The 18,763-nt window shown below is 32.9% G+C and overlaps 1 protein-coding gene across 1 annotated transcript in view; it reads left to right on the forward strand.

Annotated features, from left to right (window-relative positions):
- Positions 1-5,351: 5,351 nt before the first annotated feature.
- The window catches only part of ush (Zinc finger protein ush), a 157,287-nt gene continuing 143,875 nt past the window's right edge, over positions 5,352-18,763 (forward strand). The window contains exon 1 of the mRNA XM_085191519.1: positions 5,352-5,491. Coding sequence (XP_085047645.1) covers positions 5,452-5,491 — 40 coding nt within the window. The 5' untranslated portion in view covers positions 5,352-5,451. The remainder of the gene's footprint in view (positions 5,492-18,763) is intronic.

The raw sequence follows: 18,763 nt of genomic DNA on the forward strand, positions 1-18,763 counted from the left end.
TAACAAATTATTAATATTAATCATTATTATATATAACAGTTACATGTAATATTAATATTAATCATTATTATATATAACAGTGCTTTCATTGCCATTTCAATGTGTTGGTGGCCCTGGGTACGGACCTCAAATGAAGCTATGACACACTTCAAAGACGGAATTGCCTTTCAGAGGCGTTGATGACTGAGAAAAGTAATCGAACATGAATAAAAGGACGCATTTCTTACTCAAATTCAAAATATTTTTTATTCGAATTGATTTTTTTCAAGCACTTTTGAATCGTCGAATGAACATATAGATATCTTAGAAATAACTACTCTGAACTAATAATGATATTAATATGATAATGATGGCCTATGATGAAAATATATTTTGAAGGTTAATGAGTTTTTTATGTAAATTTTAAACTTGAAAAGCTTATTTGTTATTATAATTATCATTATTTGTTATTTCAGCTGTATTATGAAGTAATACATCATACTTTACTGGAACATTCTTTAATAATCAATTGTTACGGCTTAGGCTAGGTGGAATAGCGTCTGATTGTAATCGCAACGGTTGTGGGTTCGAATCTCACTCGGAAGAATGAACTATTTACAATATTTCGCTCTAGTATTAGTAAGCAAGACAGCGCGCCATTTAGTTCCTCCCACAAATTGGGCGAAAAATAAGGAACGGACTTGGGGTGTCTTGACATTACGCAAGTATAATAATTTGTAAAAATTGTATTAAAACCTTTAGCGTACTTGGTAAGAACATTCCTATGAATATTGTCCAATAGTAGCTACAATTTTATCATAGTACCGCATTTGCATACATTTTATAAAAATATATTGTTTCTTTTTCTGTTATATGTATTTTTGTGTGCAATAAAGTTTTTTCTATTCTATTCTATTCTATTCTATTCTATAGTATACCATTTTGATACTACTGGTAGGTGGCAAGAATGTTTATTAGTATCTAAGTAATTCCTGTTTTTTTCCCTCATCAAGCCCGATGTAAAGACATTAGTAGATGAACGTTGGAACCCTATGAAACGGAAATTATAATAATTTAAATATAACCAATTCCCCAAGCGAGAATGGAACCGACAACAACGACACAAAATCCGTTTAACAGTCTAACGTGGTCCGACTGAGCAACGATGACCTAATTGTGTCTTATTTAAGTTGAAGTTTAATCGAACAAGGATTTATGAGATTTCTAAGAACATGAATGAACTTAAACACTATTATCGGTATTGTATTGTAACATTCTAAGAAGCAATAACTTAGCTATAATATTATATAAAATATACAATTTAAGGTATCAGATTATCTGAGAATATATATCAGGACTTCTGCTTCAGGCTTCTGTGGCTACGACCACTGTTGGCGACATCAAACCCTTCCTGATTATAGTTGGGTTTCACCAGCGCTCGGCCCTTTACCCGTTCTCATTCAATATGCTAGATGTCTTCAGCTCACGTAAGGACTAGCCTCTATGGCTGATGATTATGCTGGAGAAAAAAAAAACATCTGGTAGTGTATACACGGCTTAAGTATAGCGATCTTAACCAGTTCATGTACCTTGGATCTCTTATGCACGAGTCCATTTTTTTTGAAAAAAGTATGGTACCTTCGTCTCTTCGTCAATTCGAATTCGATTATTGCACCAAACGAGTGATTTGTATACTTTAGACTAACCGTAATATACGAAGTATGTATGATCGACCTTGTTTTTTACCTATCTCTGTATATTATTAAGAAATCCTTATATGACATAATGATTAATGGTCGCCGGTCGGATGGGCTTTTGATTAGTATGTGTTGTTATGGTCACTATATTTCGAAATAAACTTTTTTTTGGTACATTCTGATAGTGATGTGTCACCATGAATTACATATTTTTCGGCCCTTTTTTATTTCACGGATTTTTCATTTAAATTAATTTCTATAATATAAAATTGTAAAAATTGACGCTTTAAACACTTTCAATGTCTTGATGGAGTAGTGAGATCAGTGTCTTTCTCTGGAAAATGAATAATTTTCTTGACATTAAGTTCCTCATGCCAACTCTACATGCGAGGTTAGCCGTAAAGCAAAAGTTTCAAGAAATTGGTTGTCGGTATATATAGTCAAATTATATTAACAAATCAGTGAAAATTTGTTACTACTTAAAATTTTCAGATTATCAATTATAAAATCTCATAACGACAGAACCTTATTTGTAAGTTTAAAATATACAACAATAAAATGATAATACTATTTGAATTATAAATATTATTGTACATTTTATAATAGCTTTAGTATAACGTATTTTGTAAAAGTAATATAGATAACCAATAAATAAGGTAAACAATCTATAGCTATTCTCTTAAAAATGTTACAAAGCGCCATCTATTTATAGTTAGATGAACTAGCATATAAGGTGGTTTCTCAAAAAAAACTACGACAGCACTTGTTCACAAAATCATAATAGATGGCAGTGTAGTAATACGAATATTATTGAGACAAATTATGGCGCAGGGGCACAAGTGTGTGACTGTAAACGCGACTGATTGTGGGTTCGATTCCCACTCGATAAATTGAAACATTTATTTAAATTTATTTCATGCCTTCCCTCTGGTGCTTCCAGAATGCCTTCTGCACACCATGTTACGTGCGGGATACCGCGGGATGCTGATTTTCTAATGGTGTGTCAGTGAAGGACCTTAATTTATAAGTAACCTTAGTAATTTTTCCATCGTCTTGTCCAAAGTAACTATAAATATCAATTTTTAGAATAAATAAAAATTTATTTAGCACATTTTAGAATATAACATAAAATAAGTTATTGTAATATATCGCCATCTATGTAAAATCTCTTACTCACAAGCTAGTACTTTTATAGTGAAATAGGTGGCGCCAGCAGTATGATGATTTTACCGTATCGAATTATTTAAGGGATTCATTGTTAAATTTTAACTAAAAACTACTATATAGTATACAGTAAGTATATATTAAGGAGATATATATAACCTGTAAGAAGAAAAACATGAAAATATTCCAGATATTTATTTGATTCATTTATTATTACTTTCAGTACCAATACAATCAACACAGCGATTATACCTACATACTACTGCCAGCTTTATAGCCAAAAGCTTCGAATAATTTAAAAATTGTTTAAGTATTCTTCCACGTTAAGAAATAAAAAATGTATTATAGAAAACATGTACAATTTTAATTGGCTTGGCTTCCAAGAGGAGAGGTGCGGGTTCAAATCCCGTTGTCTTAAAATTGTTTTTACGTTTTTAAATAGAATTTCGTAACACTTAACTATTGCAGTCAACATATGTACAACAGTAGAACATTAGTTAGTTAGTTTTTCGTTTAAAGAGTCACAAACGTACTACTGTATGTATACGAGGGTAGTGGGTTCGATTCCTCAATTGGAGAATGAAATATGTAATACTTTCATTTCCTCGCTCTAGTAACAAACGGAACGGAGTGTCTTAACTACTAAGATGCCACGTCCTCTTTACTTACTCTGCTATGTACGAGATACAGTGTGAAGTTAAAATAGAAGATAGATAGTTAATAACCGATTTATTACTACATTCTAATTAAATTTATCATAATATCACAATAGTTCACTTAGGGAAATTTCTATAAGTAAATAATTGATAAATTATTAATTTTAGAAAGCTCCTGTATCCAACGGGATCAAAGCACACATTTCTGGAAATAAATTATTGAGTTTTAGATGCCGTTGTGGCGTAGCGGCACCAGCATCTGGCTGCAAACAATGAATAAATGAACTTTCATCTGCCCTGTCTGGTTAAAGCGCAGTTGAGCTCCGGCATCACTCTTACCGCCAAGTAAAATGATAGTTTTAGTTTTTCTTTTCGTTTGTCCTTGTTCTTTTCGATTGTTTTTTTAGCTTCACGCTGTATCCCGCACTTAACAGAGTAGGCAGAAGGAACCGGGGAAGCTAGTGTTAAAGCACTCCGTTCCCATTAAAACATTTCCGTTCCCCCCTTTCCGCCGAATTCTGGAGGCATTAGTGTATTACGCACTCTTGTTAGTTTTTTTTATGGAAAAGGACAAGCCAAACTAGCGTTCGGGTCACCTGATGGTAAGTGATCACAGCCGCCCACGAGCCCGTGTAACACCAGAGGAGCTACAGGTGCGTTGTCAGCCGCCAAGGTGGAGATAGACGTGCTTTTTGAAAGTACTCATATCGTATCGACCTGGAAATACTGCCGCGGGTAGGCCATTCCACAGTTCCTTGGCGCGTGGAAGGAAGTTCCTACGAAACCACACAGCAGTGGAGTGCCACATATCCAGGTGGTGTGGAAGATGTTTTAGCTTGTGACGAATTTTCTAACCTATAGGCATTAAACAATAAGAACATAATAAAGCTGCATTTGCTGCTGCTTCATTTTGCACTTTTTTCCTCCATAAAAGGATAGGCAAAGCAAATTTAGAGTCCGATCCCCACGCACCACCAAATTTTGATTTTATCTTAACACTAGTTTTATTAGTTAGTTTGATAAAAAGCGTTACAATAAAAAAATGCGAATTGGACTCGCCCATCAACAATTTCATACAAAATACATAAATACTCTTGCAGTCTTGCTCGTATCTTTTGCATTGCGTTAACTTAGAAGCTTGATTTTTTCTGTAGGTACTATAAAGGACCTTAACATTTGAAATTATTTTTTCTTATTTCTTACCTCCCCGCAATCTCGAGATAAATGGTTTTGAGAGACGAACAGGCGGACAATAAAGTGATTCCATAAGAGTTTTTACTTTTTGAGGTAAGCAACAGTAAAAAACGAATTAGAGCTCACAACGACACTTTTCAATTACCTACTAGATAAAATATTTTTTGGACTTTCGCACGCGCATAATTATTTTTCGTTTGTTTCATTATTGATGAAATAAGGCAGCTATTATACATGTCTATAAATTTTGAATAAACTTAGAAATCATAGATATTTAGAAAAGTATAAGAATCAAAAAGAATTTATACTGAAAATCATAATTTTCCGACTTCTATCAAAGAAGGTAACTAACTATACTGATTCACATTACTAGGAAATAATAATGAAGAAAAAGGAAAATCGAATTTAATTGTTTAAAAGTAAATGTAGGTACATATATTTTAAATAAAATAAAGAAAATATTTCAATTTTAAACTTTTGATAAAAAAAATTAAATACATAATTTTTTTTCTAATAAATAAAAAAAACTTATACCAACCCTTTCACCATCCGCGTCTACGACGCTACGCCTCTACGCGCTACGAGGGGCGGGGGGAGTGGGCGTGGCCGGCCGGCCCTTGCTGCCGGAGCGAGTCCGCCTCCGCCCGTCAGTGTCGTGCTGGCCGCCGACCGGGTGACACGTGTGTATTGCTGTGTTAAGTTTGACAGTTTCGTGTGTTCAGTTTGTGTGTGACATGTTGGGAGAGTCGGGTGTTTAGGACATGTCGCGAAGGAAACAGAGCAACCCTAAACCTTTGAAACGTAAGTATTATTTTTCGAGAAAAAAAGCAATACAATTTTAAGTCAGATAGCAACAGATTCCTATAAGAATCCTTAAGTTTTTTGTTGTTATCTGCATTCTAGAACGTACTATAGAATATATTTAATTTATAATAATCTCGTATAAACATTATTGAGCAATGAATCCCTATACTGATATGAAGAAAATTCTTTAAATTATTAAACTTGCTTATCAAATCATCAATACATTATACTTGTAGACACGAGTAAACAAAATAACTCGATTCTTTAATGTTTTCAACGTTTAAGATAATATGTACAAATATTTTGGACAGAAGTGTACCGTATGCTAATGTATATAGAGACGCTTTTTTCAAAGCAACCACATGGCTTGCAGTGTAGGCGGCATAATTTGAACAACATAAAAACTGTTTTTTTTTCTATTATGTTATATTTTTATACTACATCTACTTCAGTAAATATTCTATACTAATTTATACTAGTCTAGATTAATTGATAGGTAAATTTGGAGAGGTTTCATTTAGACTATTAATGTTTAAGTTACACTATAAGTCGTCATGAAACGTAAACATATCTATTTTTTTGCATTAAGATTGTAAATTATAATTGAATTAGTCTTCACTCGCAACTTTGTTTGCGTGGACTTTAAGACGTTAAAGCGAAAATCCAGTTTTCTCTCGTTCTTGTAGTATTTCTTACTTCTGATATTACTTTCTTGTCGCGTGACCAATGCGCAAAGCTGAAACTTAACTTCAGGGCGGCCACGATTCGTTAACCGCACTCTACATCTCTACATGCCAACATTCACCTGGGCATTGTCTGTCTGTCACTGAGTAACAGAAGAGTTTTGTCACTCCACTGCTGGTAGAAAATCTTATCGTTATAATATGATAACTTTATAATTATTTTTGTTATTATAAAGATATTTGTCATTCTACAAATTAATAAAAGTAAGAGTTCATATATTTTACAGTTCATATTTTTTATGCCTACTATTTTTCAAAATTGTTAAATAAAACGTTAAAGTAATTTAAAAATATATATTTTTGATAAAACATTATGTATTTAATTATTTATTCATACCATTTCAATCAAAATTATAATAACGACATTCCATTTAATATTTTATATTTTTCTTAAATTTCATTAATAAATTGAATTATGAACTATTTTATTACAAAAAACAAAATAATTATTAAAAGTAAAATTTGATGAAAAACACGAGGATATTTGTGATGATGACTAGTCCTCACTTATAAAAGAATAATAAGAATAAAATTTTACTTGTCTATGTTCCTTACATAATATAAAATAATTAAAATACTAACAAAAGATATAGTAATTTATAACCATATTTTACTATAACAATTCTGCTACAATACATAAAACTTTGCAGGTTCCTGCAAAGTATCTTTATTCAATACTATTCAATATTATAGACTATTTCATCAGTGTTTAAATTATAAATTATTTTCGGAAGTAAAATATAAAAATATATATAAAATATATATTGTTTTATGATGTAATCATTAAAATTGTTATCATAATTATATATTTTAAAGTTAGTACCTACTTATAATTTGTATATCCTACACCTACCTATCTATTATTAATTCTTTAAATTGAATTAAGTCTAACTTTTTTTACTCTAGTCTAATTTAAGATGGGCTGGGGAACCTAGTGTCATAGCACTCCGTTTCTGTTCTCCACCCAATATTGGCGACTGCGTGGTGAGTGGCAACAGTTAACGCCGCGCTTTGTCTTGCTGCAGAGTGAGAATCGAATCCACAACCGTCGCGTTTTCAATTAAACTATCTGTATATAATTTTAAAATGTAACTTATGCAACACTTATAGTAGTGACTGTATTAAACATAGAAGATATTGATTGCATTATGTAAATATTACAAATCACTTGTTGCTTGAGTTTTGATAAGTAATAATCAAATATATTACTCATTTATAATAAAAATAATGATTTTTTGTATTAAAAATAGGAATAGATAGTTGGCAACGGAAGTGTCTTAATAGGAACGGAGTGTCTTAAAACTAGGTTCCCAGGTCTGTCTACATTGCTATTGCGGGACATAGCGTGAAGTTATAAACATATTAGGCATTACAAAAAAACCTGCCAAGTGCGAGTCGGACTATATGAATTATTCCGTATTATTAATTATCTGTAAAAACTCTAAGAAATAACTGTTATTTTTGTATGGGAGCCCCTTTAAATATAAATTTTATTCTGGTTTTTTTGTATTTATTGTTATATATAAAAATATAACCAAAACAAAACCACAAGAACTTGATTTTACCATTCAGGAGAAGTTGTAAACAGTCTTTTAAGTCGATTATAATAAATTTAATGTATGAAAAGTATTATTTCAAATTAGGTAATTCAGTTTTATTGATACATTATAACATGCTTAGGTACATACTTTTCGTATAATTTTTTTACATTATAGTTATAATTTTTTAAATAAAAAATATTTGTTAGTTCATTCGGTTAAAACCCACACCTAGGTATTAGAATTAAATTATAAGTAGGTACATATTTTTTAATATAATCGGTCATTTACCATTTTGTTAGTATTTTTTTTCCTCAAGTGTGAGTCAAGGAGTTATCGAGTGACTCTGGAATGACTTGGAAAATAATAATCAAAAACAAAAACCCCCATTTACTTGGCAAACCAACCATTATGGGAAGGAAATTATGATTTTAATTTACAATTGATGCGACATTACAAAACGAAAGAAATATCTAATAATTTAAGTATTTTTTCTGTGATATAATTAATTGTTACGATTTTTTTATTGATTATGATTTTTTTTTGTTATTGTTTTAATTTTTAATCAAAATTATATGTCTTTTTTATTTTCTTCATTGTATAAGATTTTTTTAGAAGTTGTCATTTCACACAATGGTCTGTATTGTTTTTGTTCTTTTCTTTTAATAATTTTCATTTTGTTTTGAAATAAGAAATATTATTTGTATACAATGTTGGCTTCCTATTAAATAAATAAATAAAAAATACAATTTTACAAAGACAAATTAATTCAAGTAATTTTACACATTTATTTCACTCAATTTCACAGCAGAAATGTATGAAACTTGATCACCGCAGGCCTAGAACGTAGTGCCAAGATACTCTGTTCTCCGCGTCCCGGCTGAATTCAAAAAACTATAAATCGAGTGACTCAACTCACTAACTCAACTTTTTCTTTTTAATTAAATTTAATAAGACAAGTTTTAAATAGAAAGTTCAATTGATAACAACTGATATCGCTTTCCAGTAATGTCAAGGTGACTGTACGAATACAATTAAAATATTTTTATGATTTTTGTTTGTACAAACCGTTTCAAAGTGCGGGCGGGTTCATTACTCGGTTATCTTCCTATTAATGTATTCTGATTGTTTATTTATCGGTGGAACTGATAGTCGCGTCGTGATGTACAACACTATACAGCGGGACAACTCTATCTTTATATCAATTGTAGCAATGTAGTGAGAGAATGTAGAGTAGCGACATTCCTTTCTCCGTTTTTTATCTATTTTGACATTGTGGGGTCTGTGGCGGAGCCCAAGTGAGAATAGAACCCAAACCATCGCGTTTATAGTCTCACGCTGTCTCACCGCGCCAGGATGGTCTTGACCAATTTTATGATTAAGGGCTGAATTTATAGATCGTTCTCGTCTCTGAAGTCGATCTCAAGATCTAATGTAATTAAAAATGGCAATTTCTATTCATTGTAATATGGTCGTGAAATAGGTGACTAAATTTCTTCCGTTGTCTCTGTAGTATAAAAAAGAGACTTTGAAAATCAAATAAAATCTTCAAGAGGATGAGATAGAGTTAGAATATAATTGGTTTATAACAAATTTTGTTAAGAGATAGCGGACCACTCGACTGTAATGGCACCGAACACCGATAACGTTCCCATGCACGCACTCTACAACTATTTAGTATTGAGTCATCGAGTTGAACACTTCAGTTCTTTTCTGGTTTTTATACAGACTAAAGTATTGTACTTCATGGGTTAATTGAAAGTGGTTAGTGCCTTAGTCTTCCGCTTTTCTCGTTTCTTTTTCTAAGTTTTTTTAGCTTTTAACGTTATATAATGTGCGGGATATTGCAGGGCTTGCAGAGGGAACCTGAGATCTTAGTATTGAAACACTCTGTTCTAATTAAGACACTTCCGTTCCCCATTATCCGAATCCGAATTGCGTGTTGAGTGGTGTAACTGAACGCTGCGCTATGCCTCGTTAACGGAGAGAGCAAATGAATATATTTAATTTAATCGAATGGTTACAGCTTACATTTAATACAGTCGCACAGGCCTCAATTATTTAAAATATACAATAAAAATTGCGATATTGACAGAACAACATACCTTATCTTGTCGCGTCAACCATGAGATCATAAACCAAGTGGAAAAGGATGCAGCAATAATTATACTATTTAAGGGCGTACAAAATGACCAGGAACCTGGGGGAAACATAATTTTGTACACAATAGTGGTGTTGTCGTCGTTATTTCTTAGGCACAATGCTTTGAACTCGCCGCGGCCTTACTTACCAGCGACGTCAGGTGTCAGGATTTACGCAGGTTATATCTGGGCATTGGGCATGCCCTTTGAAGTGTCCTGCTGATATTTGATTTTGTGGAATTTTGATCGTATGCTAAGTATGGAAAGGGATATCGAGTAATTATTGTTTTTGAAACAATTTTGGAGATATATTTATTTTTTCTTAGTTTGGTTTCCCCATACAATTTGTATTGTCTTTAATTGCACCGAAAATAAAGAACTTAAAGAGTATTTCCACCTTATTAAGCGATAAGAATATCGATGAAGGCTTAAAAACTTACGTTAAAAAAATTATACGTTTCCAAATATTTCTCTTTCCGTAGTGATATGTCACTAGGAACTCTTTTTACACACAAACCTTTAGACACATAAATCTAAAAAAAAATCTATACTTATTTATTACTAAATAATTTAGAAATTACTAGTCGTCGCGTAATAGGTACCTACTGATAACGTATTTTGCAATTCTTTTAAGAATTGTACTGTAATACAGAGAGATAGCTTATCATTGATGTAACCAACTAGAATTTGTTATTTTAATTACACATCGAATGATGCCATTTGAATATAAATGGTTTTTTTTACAAATTAACTATGTACTTTTAGCTTCACGCTATATCCAGCATATGGTAAGGTACAGAGAAGGAACCTGTGAATCTAGTGTTAAGACACTACTACACCCATTAACACACTTCCATTACCCACTCTCCACCGAATTCTGGTGACATCGCGAAGACAATGAAAATATTAAATTTTTCAGTTCCGTGAATTGGAATCGAACCCAGAACCGTCACGCTTACAATTGCACGCTTGTCCCCCTGCACCACAACGCATATTTTATATAATAAAAAAAAATTTTGAAAAGAATATTGTGCTGTAAGTTATATAAAATGGACACAAATCTTCACTCAATATAGCTAAGTCAAAAAATCCCGACACCCTTAAACGTTTAAACAGGGGCACGCGCGCGTGGGAAGAAGGGTGAAAAGTCACCCCCTCATACAATATGGTTACAATGACCAGATAGTTAACAGATTAAGCGGGATGCCAAGGGTGTTATAATAAAGATTTAGTGTTAAGTTAGTAATAATAATAAGACAAAGCCAAACCAGAATTAAAATTATATTTTTAATAATATACGAGTATGTCTATAATTCTATTTGGCCGGTCTTATGTAAAGACAAAATATATAGAGACAAGAGTTAGGCACGAAAATCTAAAAGAAAACAAGTAGCTAAAAAGGGAAGGGGAAACCGGGGAAGAACTGGCACTGAATCAGGATACAAATAAAAAATCTATACCTAAATAAAACTAAAGTATATGTCTGCAATTTTAAAATACTTAATTGTATTTTTTATTGTACCAGTGCATAATACAGTTATTTACACGATACTGAAACACAATGGGAAACGGAGTGTCTTAACTCTAGGTTCCCTCTGCCTAATCTGCTATTTGCGGGATACAGCGTGAAGCTGCCTAAAACACAAACCTTTTTTTGTTTAGCTAGCTTAGTCTTTCTGTGTTTAGCCAGCTTCGAGAACAGTTATTTTTATGCTCCTTTCACGGGAAGTCGAAGGAGGTTTTGGAGCAACGTTTAGGCTTCGCATTATCCAGTAATTCTCTTTTTCTAAAATAACTAATCAAATTCCCCTAAATAATATGTAATAAATGATCGTATAATTTGAGCAGGCGAAGCCACGGGGGAACTGCTAGTTAGTAAATAAAAATAATAACAACATTTGTCACACGCTTGAGCCAGTTTCAGATCCATGAGTAATACACTATCAACAGATCTATGAGTAAAGAGGATACACTGAGGTTACTTTATTATTTCTCAATAAATAAATTGATACGTAAATTCCAGAAATCAAATATTCCACAAACAACAACCTGTTATTTTCCTTTATAAATGATTTTAAATAAAAAAACGTTATATAAACGGCCGGTGCTTTTACACAATTATAACAGTTATAAATAGCATAAAAGTTCCTCACGTGGAAATCGAACCCAAAATCGTCACTTTACGCATCACGACAGCTACCATACCAAATTTCGGCGTTCTTGCTCGCATTCCGACTCCACCTTATATGGTCCATACATATAAACTGTTCTTAATTCGAATTGAAAACGACAATGTAAAATGACTCTTAAGATCGATCTCACAGTTGAGAGCGGATTATACATACGGTTCTAGGTTCTCTTTGTCTACCACGCTAAAAAGGAAAAACATGAAACTAAAAAAATATTTGTATAAAAAAAATACGAATAACAATTTATTTATGCTAATATAAAATTGCAAAGTTTCATCAGATAAAGTAGTCGCTGATAACGCTATCGTGCGGATTAAAATCGCTCGGATATACGCGATAACGATCTGATAAGCCGGCATTGATAGTCAAAGCCCGATTTAAAAAATATGTACAGGTACGGGCAGATATGGATTTATTTATATAAATCCGATGGATTACATTACATTACCTAAGGATTACATACTGTATAATTTATTATTTGATTATAAGATTATTGTTTTTAATATTTTTACTTAATTAATTATTATTAAAGGGATACACGTGTATGGCTATAAACACGACAGGTTGCCTGACAACCTATTAACCAGGCAAAGGGCGGCATAGAGGTCCGCCACTCAACACGGAATGTGGGGAATGCATGTCTTAATGGGAACGGAGTGTCTTAACACTACCTAGTGGATCCCATGTTCCCTGTGCCTGCCCTGATATGTTAGAGGAAAACTAAACACATAAGAAAAAATACACATATTTACTCATATCCATACCTATATTATAAATTCGAAAGTAACTCTGTCTGTCTGTCTTTTATGCAATCAGGGCCAAACCGCTAATTTAAAATAAACGGTAAGACAATATTTTGAATTCATTCTATTCAATAACTTTTAGTCAGGGATATCGACTTAAATGGCTTAAAAGGGCAGGGGTTCGAACCTCGATATGTATAACGTATATGTTATGTGTGGCTACTCCGTTCCCTTAAAGAGACTGCCGTGCCCCACTGGATGAAACCTAGAAATCTAAAATCTCCTTCAGGTGTACCTGCACCATAATCTTATGAAAACAACATGTAATTTAGTTTAAGTATTTTATATATATGTATCCACTCCCAGAATTGCGCCAGAAGGGATTTTGTGATAGCACACGTGATCGATGTTCCTGATAAGGCACCAGATAAGTCACGCTATCACAATCTATGTAATCTACGAGAGGCTAACTCTCACAAACACATACACACTTTTGGGGATTTGTTTGACGTCCATGAGTGATTATTTCTTACTGATAACATCAGATAATGTTGGGATTTAGTAAATATGAAATAGATCTAGCTGATAAGTTTTTAGTGGAATAGCTCCTAGCTTAGTGTTTTTATGTTTGTATTTCTAATTTGTTTGTTACTTTTTAAATTCGATTATGGATATTATTATGGAAAGTGCATATGAAAGTAGATGGTAGAGTATATAGGTAATGAGAGATTTAATAATAATAGACTCTACAATCTCTCCATACTATATATATATTTAAAAGTTTTGGCTAAAACAGAAAAGATTTAATACAACTTCAAAAATGTATTGTAATATAATAATAGCTGGGCAGGCAGGGGGAACCTGGGAACACAGTCCATCCTCATGAAGACACTTCATAGGTTTTTATTTTTTTCAATGTGCCATTAAAAATTTTAAAAAATATATTTTTGTCACCTACTTTTATATACCACTACAGTTGCAAATATTTAATTAAACTAAGAATCGAAGCTGCATTAACAACCCAATACACCCGGAAAAAAAATAACTATATACATATTTGCAATGATCATGCAACACCTATTAAAACATTCACGTATAGATGAGCCGATAGCTGATTGATAAACGACGCGATGCTATCAGCGAGAGCGGGTTTATTCCCGGGATAGAGATGTAAACACTGATTTTGTTCTTAAAAAGAACTCGTTTTGTGAGGTCACGGAACGAACTTCTTACCACCTTTGTCACGCAAAGTATTTGGTTTATAATATATAATTAAAGCTTAATGGCAATTAAAAAATAATTCAAATTAATTGGACACATTTAATTGGAATTAGTTTCAGGCTGTACCTTATAGCGGGATATGCAAAGGAAACCTAGTGTTTTGGCATTCTATTCCTCACTTTCAGCAGAATTTTCTAAATATTGCGAGTTGAGTGAAAAAACTAAGCGCGACGCTTTGTCTTGTTTTCAGAACAGGGAATAAAAAAATAAATCATTCCCCCAAGTGGGAATTGAACCTACAACCGTCTTGTTTATAGATAGACAATGACGGCTTCAAAATAATTTTTAATATATTCTTCACGTGCTAATCTTTCTATTGCGATGTTTATAAAAAAATTAAAATGCAATGTAACTTTCTTTTATTTCTGCTCATTTAAGGACACAGCATATTTACTAACTTTGTAGCTCGATGCGATGATAAACGTCTCATGGACTAGGGTAGCGTAGCTTTAACTACGGCTTTGCCTGCATGATCAAATGGAAATAATAAAAGTGGCTAAGACACATTCTAAGTGCCCTTTGGGCACTACAACTTACGACTATAGGAACAATTTGTACCACTAGTTCCCGAGGTTTGCGTATTCAATCAAACAAACTCTTCAGATTATTAGATATATAAATCGTATAGATTAATAAACTTAATATAGTAGTATTGTAGAAAAGTACGTACAAACAGTTGCTTATTACACATAATTACACATGTAACCCGCGATACGTATCTATCGCTGCCGTGCCACCGATACGACACGCTGATAACAATTTACAAGACTGATAACGATTATTAAACATTACTATATAAGTATAATATAATGATGTAACGGAATTTCGAAAATTGTATTGATTTTTAATTTTTTTATTCTTGCAATTATCGGTATATTTAGAAATTCCGCTGTTTAATAGATATTGCGATAGGAAACGCCAAATTTTGACCTGTATTTATAAATCGCTCTTAACCCTGAATCGATCTTGAGATCTGTTTTCATAATATATGAATTTAAACGGCATTACAAGATCGCCATATATTGTGCTAAAATACTCCGTTCCCCACTGTTCGTCCCCTTTTTTGAAATATTACATGTTGGATGGTGGTGCTCAGCTAAACGCTGTACTACTGCGTGATGTCGAACAAATGTAGATTTCAATTTTATTTGGGAAACCACTAAAAGTTTAGTTGTTTCTATTTATATAAAGCGTTTATATTTTATTGATTCAATAGCAAAAGTATTATTTTTTTACAAAGAAATAGGACAACATTTTGGCTGACTTCAACTTAAAAAAATCTAGATTTTTTATAGTCTTTAAATAATTAAACAGTTATATAAGTTCTAGAGATAGCTCTAGATTAGCTAATGATAAGAGATACGATAGTGAGATAAGATAAAATTAATTAAACAAAACCACAACACTCACATTTGTGTACCTGTGAATAACCTTTAATATTTTTATAGAAAACATTTCATTTACTCATAATAATACTAGCGGCCCGCCCGCGGCTTCGCCTGCGTGAACTGCTTTATCATTAATTTCTGTCTCCATGAGTACCTACGCCCTATAAGTGACATCCATGCAAAATTTGAGACTCTTAGCATTTGTAGTAACGAAGTTTCATACAAACTTTCAACCCCAAAAACTACCCTTTAGAAGTCGAATATTGCAAATTCCCGTTTTAGCGAGCACCTACGTCCTATAAGTAACTCCTATGCAAAATTTGAGATTCCTAACACATGTAGTTTCTGAGATTTCGTGATGAGTGAGTGACCTTTCGATTTTATATATATAGATTAAAAATTGTAATTTGTTAAACTGCCATTTATATGAGAAATTGTACATATCTAGGAGCTTTTTTTAAACATATTATTTGCTGAACCGGAAACTACAATTTGTTTAGCTCCACGCTGTATCCCGCATTAGGTAGAGGCAAGCTAGTGTTAAAACACTCTGTTGTCCACGCATAACCTAATATTGGAGACAGTGGCGAAAACTTTCAGTCGCACTTTGTCTTAAAAGCACACCCACAGCGAGAAAAAAAAACACAACCCGAAGAATTCCTCAGTGGAAATCGAACGCACAACCGTCACGTCTCTTATACAGGCAGATGCTATGAAGCTGCAGGAAAACGGTCTGAGTTCTACAATGTTTGTTAAAACTTTATACATAAACTAGCGACCCTCCTGCGGCTTCGCCCGCTTTAACTACTGGATTATTCATGTAATGTATTTTTGCAAAGCACTTAAGATAATGTGAAAATTAATTAAACCCTAATGCAACCCGCATTTTTGTAGTTTCAATAAGGATTTTCCAATTGTTTTACACAGCAAGGATTTTTTAGTAGGTACCGTAATTTTAAATCTGTGCTACTAATCTTTTCAAGTACTTATTAAAATATATTTAAATTACTATTTTTAGATAGTTAAATGACTATTTTTAAACGGAAGAAATTATAAACAAAAACCTACCTACTAATAACTACTACAAAAAATGTGAAACCAAATATCTAATAACTAAATCTTCGTTGCTATAGAGGCAGCCGGGTTTTTTTTTTTCGAGCTTGTGGTTAATGCTGAAGGGGGTATTCTGTCCCTGATGAAAAGCAAGCACGACGTGGCTGCCTGTGAGGAAAATTAAATAGAATGCATCGGCCGGGAATCGAACCCGGGCCGCCCGCGTGGCAGGCGAGCATTCTACCACTAAACCACCGATGCGTGTAAGGCAGGCGGGCGCGGCGGACGCATGGCGAGTGGCGAGCCGTTTCGCAGCAAGGATTTTTTTGATATTGTAACAACTTCTAAAGTACTTATTAAAATGAAAAACAGTAAAAGACAGTGTTGATCTACATTAAATGGCCAACGTAACTGACATACTTATTTATATGCTGAGAGTAAGGGATAAGTAAAACTTGAGTCGGCACAGCTGATGAGTCAACGGCGTGATGTGTCAACAATTAAATGCGTTTTTGCTCTAAAACTATTCGCAATTTCGAAATAGTGCAAACAGCAAATTTTATCTTCGTTTAACGTAGAAAATTAATAAAGTATTTTAAAGGATAAGGATTAATACTATTATGGAAAAATATCCCTCACAATAAAAAATATATTGAAATTACTATTTTTAGACAGAAATATGATCACTACACGTTATCCTTAAAAGATAAAAATATGCTCTCGCAGACTTTTTTGTAGATCTTATTAAGAGGAACAATACTCCAGTACATTTTTTTCATGTAGTACTTACCATTAAAGCAGCGCATGCGCGAAAGTGTCTCAACGGGTAGGACTTTAGACACATTTATCGTATTTATGTTAATTTACATAAGAATGTACAAATAATAAACTATATATAAACCTTCCCTGAAAAATACTCGACCTAATGGTGAAAATCGCATAAAAATCCATTGGGTGGTTTAGAAGAAGAAGAGTTAGAAAGTTCAGACAGACACGAAAAGCGACTTTGTTTTATAAGATATAGGAAGAACACTATTTAAATTATTGAAATTGAACCTATAACTACCATTTCTATACCTAAAGACTTATAAAAATAATAGCTAAAACTAAAATCTAATTAAAATTACCAAATAATGAAACGATAAATAAATAATACGAAACACTAACTGAACAAGTCTGTATTATCGACAATCGCGAACCGATAACGGCATGCGTCCATCACGCCATACCCCTCTCTTCCTAACCTATAGCAAACAATCATTCCGTCTCGCTCTGGCTAGTTAAAAAATAAACTAATGAGATATCGCTATCGCACAGCATCCGCTATGTTATCAGTGGTGATAAGAGTACATCTGTCAACGGTCGATTTGAATTAAATTAGATTAATATATAATTGAAGTTTTTTGTATTGTTATCGGTTTTGCGCTGATACCGAATGGTGGTCGGTTTTAACAGTTTCTTTTAATGAGACTGTTTTTTTATTCTGTAAAATATTGTCTTGCTTGCATTTTAAGTTATTTGGGTACAATTTGAATTTAAAATAATAGTAATAATAGTATTTTTTTAATGTAATTTCAGACTTAATTTAAAATTATAAGAATTTGGGTGAAGCGGGTATTGACTTAGGGGTATATGAACCTGCGCATCATGGTATTCAGTCCGCTGCTTTATTTTTTTCTTAATTAAATGAATTTCACGCTGTATCACGCATACAGCAAATATTTAATTTCTTCTAGAGGGGATCACCTTGTTTCGGCTGTGCCACGACTGGCCCTGCGCTGCGAAACGACTGACCTTATTAAAATGTTACAGGAATTAAATAATTAATACGAATGTCATTACTTTTCGAAGAAATATTTTTTCCTTATATGTGACCACCATAGCTCAAAAAGTGCAATAATAATGTAATTGCACTTTTTTAAATTATTTATCGTCAATGAATGCAGAGAGAATCTGGTGTCCACAATTACTGTCCTTCACTTTCCATCCAAAGACGAAACTCAAAGTCACAGTCAGTATAATCAACACCGTGTTCTCGAAGGTCAACTGAAATCCTCCCATGCCTCTCTTACCATTACCTCTCACTCTATGAGTAGCAAACCACCCTAATATGGGAATCAAATGAAAGGGATTGGTTCGTAGAATTCAGACTACACCATGACAGAAAAATATACATCAAGGAATGTTTTTAAA

The sequence above is a fragment of the Heliconius melpomene genome, chromosome 1 (assembly GCF_056956725.1).
Source record: "Heliconius melpomene rosina isolate 202511_hmr_F chromosome 1, ASM5695672v1, whole genome shotgun sequence".
Lineage (NCBI taxonomy): Eukaryota > Metazoa > Arthropoda > Insecta > Lepidoptera > Nymphalidae > Heliconius > Heliconius melpomene.